The sequence below is a fragment of the Sciurus vulgaris genome, assembly GCF_902686455.1.
Source record: "Sciurus vulgaris genome assembly, chromosome: 3".
Taxonomy (NCBI): Eukaryota; Metazoa; Chordata; class Mammalia; order Rodentia; family Sciuridae; genus Sciurus; species Sciurus vulgaris.
In genome coordinates this window covers 181817361-181819959 of record NC_136463.1, presented here as the reverse complement: position 1 = coordinate 181819959, position 2599 = coordinate 181817361, and the positions used below count along the sequence as shown (strand labels likewise).

The window sequence follows — 2599 nt, the reverse complement described above, 5'->3', positions numbered from 1 at the left end:
TTAGAAGAGCGGGGCTCGGGGCATGCTGGGATTTGTAGTGCCTGGCCTCTTGGCGGCGCGCTGGGATCTGTGGTCCCCGGGCGCGCCCTGGAATGCTGGGAAATGTAGTCTCCACCACTTCGCACAGTGCAACCTGCCGTCGTCTCAGACCGCTAGTGTGCCCAGTGGCGGGAGCAGGTCCCTCGAGTCTCTGCAGATCTCAAGCCAACCCTCCGCTGGGGCAAACGCTAGGCAACAACATCGAATGAAAATTTGTGTCCTACGGGACTTCTTAGGGAGGGCCTTTTCCATTGACGCTCTTCGTCCCCCTGCGAAGCCGCTGAGCATTCCTATTGGCTGGCCAGGATGCCAATCGCCGAGACGGGTTTTCCATTGGCTGCGGGGCGGGCGCTCCGAGGCTAGAGGGAAGGAGAAGGGATCAGGAGCGGGAGCGAGGGGGAGGGACAGGCCGGTCCGTGTCTGGCCGCTGCCGCTGCTCGCCCGAGGTCTCCAGGCCGGGCTGCGGCTCCTTCCTCGGCTCTTGGGCACGGTCTGAGAGGCTCCGCCGGCTACTGTGGGAGAGCCGCGGGCGGCGGCCGCCGCATGATGTCAGCCAAGGACGAGCGGGCCAGGGAGATCCTGAGAGGCTTCAAACTGTATCCGCCCGGGAGCGGGGCGGGGCCGGGCGGACTTGGGAGGCGGCCGCTCCCTGAGGAGACCGGCCGGGGCGGGGGCGCCAGGTGGGCACCCGAAGAGAAGGGCAGCGGGAGCCGCCGGGAAAGGAGCGGCGTCCCGGGCCCCGGTGGGACCCGGCGCGGGCGGCGGGCACAGGGGCGCTCTGCGGGAGGAAGGGGACGTTGACGGGAGCCCCGGGGTGGAGGCGGAGGAGTCCCGGGACGGGCGGCCAGAGGCTCCGGCGTCGGAAGTCGAGGTCCACAGGCCCGCTGGGTTCGCAGCCCGGGCCGGGACCCGGAAGCCGGGAGGGGCTGCGGCCCGCGGGCCAGGGTCGAGGGGGCGCGGCGGGCTGGCCTCGGAGTCTGGAAGCGTCTTTGGCGGGAAGCCCACGGGGGAGCAGGGGAAAGTGGCTCGGAGCGGGTGACCTTGTGTTTGACAGATGCGGAATGCTGTGCTCAAGTCTGTCGGGCTCCCCACCCACTCCCCCGTCCTGTTTCCACAACTTCTCTCCCTCACTTGTGGCGTCGGCAGGGCCGGAGCAGTAGAGGAAGGTGGGCCCGGGGAAACCCAGATCGGCCTCGTCTGAACTCGCGGCCCTTTGGGACGTTGGGTGGTCACTGCTTCTCCCAGCTCGGCTTTCTTTGCAGCGAAAGAAGGACCCTGAGCTCGTGTGCGGGATGCCTTGAGGTACTCTGGCTTGCCCCGAGACTTCCACAAAGGAACCTGCGGGCTGGCACTGGGGTGGTTAAAGCTAGCGGTGGTGGAGCTGTCCAGCAATTGTTCGGTTGCGGCGAAGACACCTAGGTAGGATGTGGTAGGGTGTGGAAATCATTGCCTTGGGCCTGTGTGCCGCTTTTGCAACCTGCTTCTCCTTAATGGATCAAGGAAGCTGTTTTTGATTGGAGTGTTAAGTCCGGCACCCTAAGGTGCAGATAGGAAAGTACCATCTCGTGTCCTCCAATTTTACTATCTCCTGCCGACCTTAATCTCTTCTTACATCCCGTGTCTACAGTAGAGACCGGTCTTAAATTCCTCTCTCAGTGAAATGTAGTCTTCCCTTTAGGACTCCTCCCCTGGAGGGTTAGTAAGCACTGTTCTCTGAACTGCCTGTTGTTTTCCCCATGCCCATTTCATCCCCAGGACATTTTAATTGCTTTGTCATGTCAAAAATCAATTTGGTAGTAAATTTTAGAATACAATACAGATAGGGTACAGGAAGTTTCAAATATAAGAATGAAATTCTTTCAAATGGAAACTGACCCACCGATTTTTTAGAAACTGAAAACTCTTTATCATTTTTGAATACTGCCATTCATGATAAACTTTCAGTACCTTCATGTAGTGAAGTTTAGTAACTGACCTTTTTACAGTTCCACGGAACTTTTCTGTTTCTTTTCATAATGGAATCTTTAAGTAGATAAGGATGATTGAAGTTAGAAAGCTATGGCTAGCGAAGTGTGGTGGCACAAGCCTGTAATCCCAGTAATTCAGGAGGCTGAGGCAGGAGGATCGCAAGCAAGTTTGAGGTCAGCCTGGGCAACTTAGCAGGATCCTGTTTCAAAATCACAAAAGCACTGGGGATGTAGCTCAGCAGTAAAGCACCCCTAGGTTCAAATCCCCAGTACCATAAAAAACAAACAAAAAACTCACACTCTATGTGATTTTATTTTTCCCCTAAGTAATTTATATTGTTTAACACTGTGCTGTGAACAGTAAATTAGAGACTGGAGTAATGAGAGATTTCAAAAGCAAAATTTTTGCCTAATTGTAATTAATATATTGCTGAAAAAAGAAGTGTTTTCAACAAATGGTTTTTGAACACAGCAGAAAAGGAAAATTTGAGCTTCTTACCTTTCATCTTGAACCTATTGAGAAAGAGACTAATGGACAAATATGAAAGAAGAGTAGAAAACAGACCTGTGTTAGCCCACTAGAAGGAACATAC

General features: G+C 55.1%; 1 protein-coding gene across 2 annotated transcripts in view; it reads left to right on the top strand.

The window, feature by feature from the left end:
* Window positions 1–393: 393 nt before the first annotated feature.
* Window positions 394–2599, top strand: part of PDE6D (phosphodiesterase 6D) — a 48651-nt gene continuing 46445 nt past the window's right edge. Inside the window, exon 1 of one of the 2 annotated variants that reach the window (XM_079134877.1) lies at window positions 394–635. In XM_079134877.1, the coding sequence (XP_078991003.1) occupies window positions 583–635 (53 nt within the window). In that variant the 5' untranslated portion in view covers window positions 394–582. The remainder of the gene's footprint in view (window positions 636–2599) is intronic. The other variant, XM_079134876.1, reaches the window with a different exon arrangement.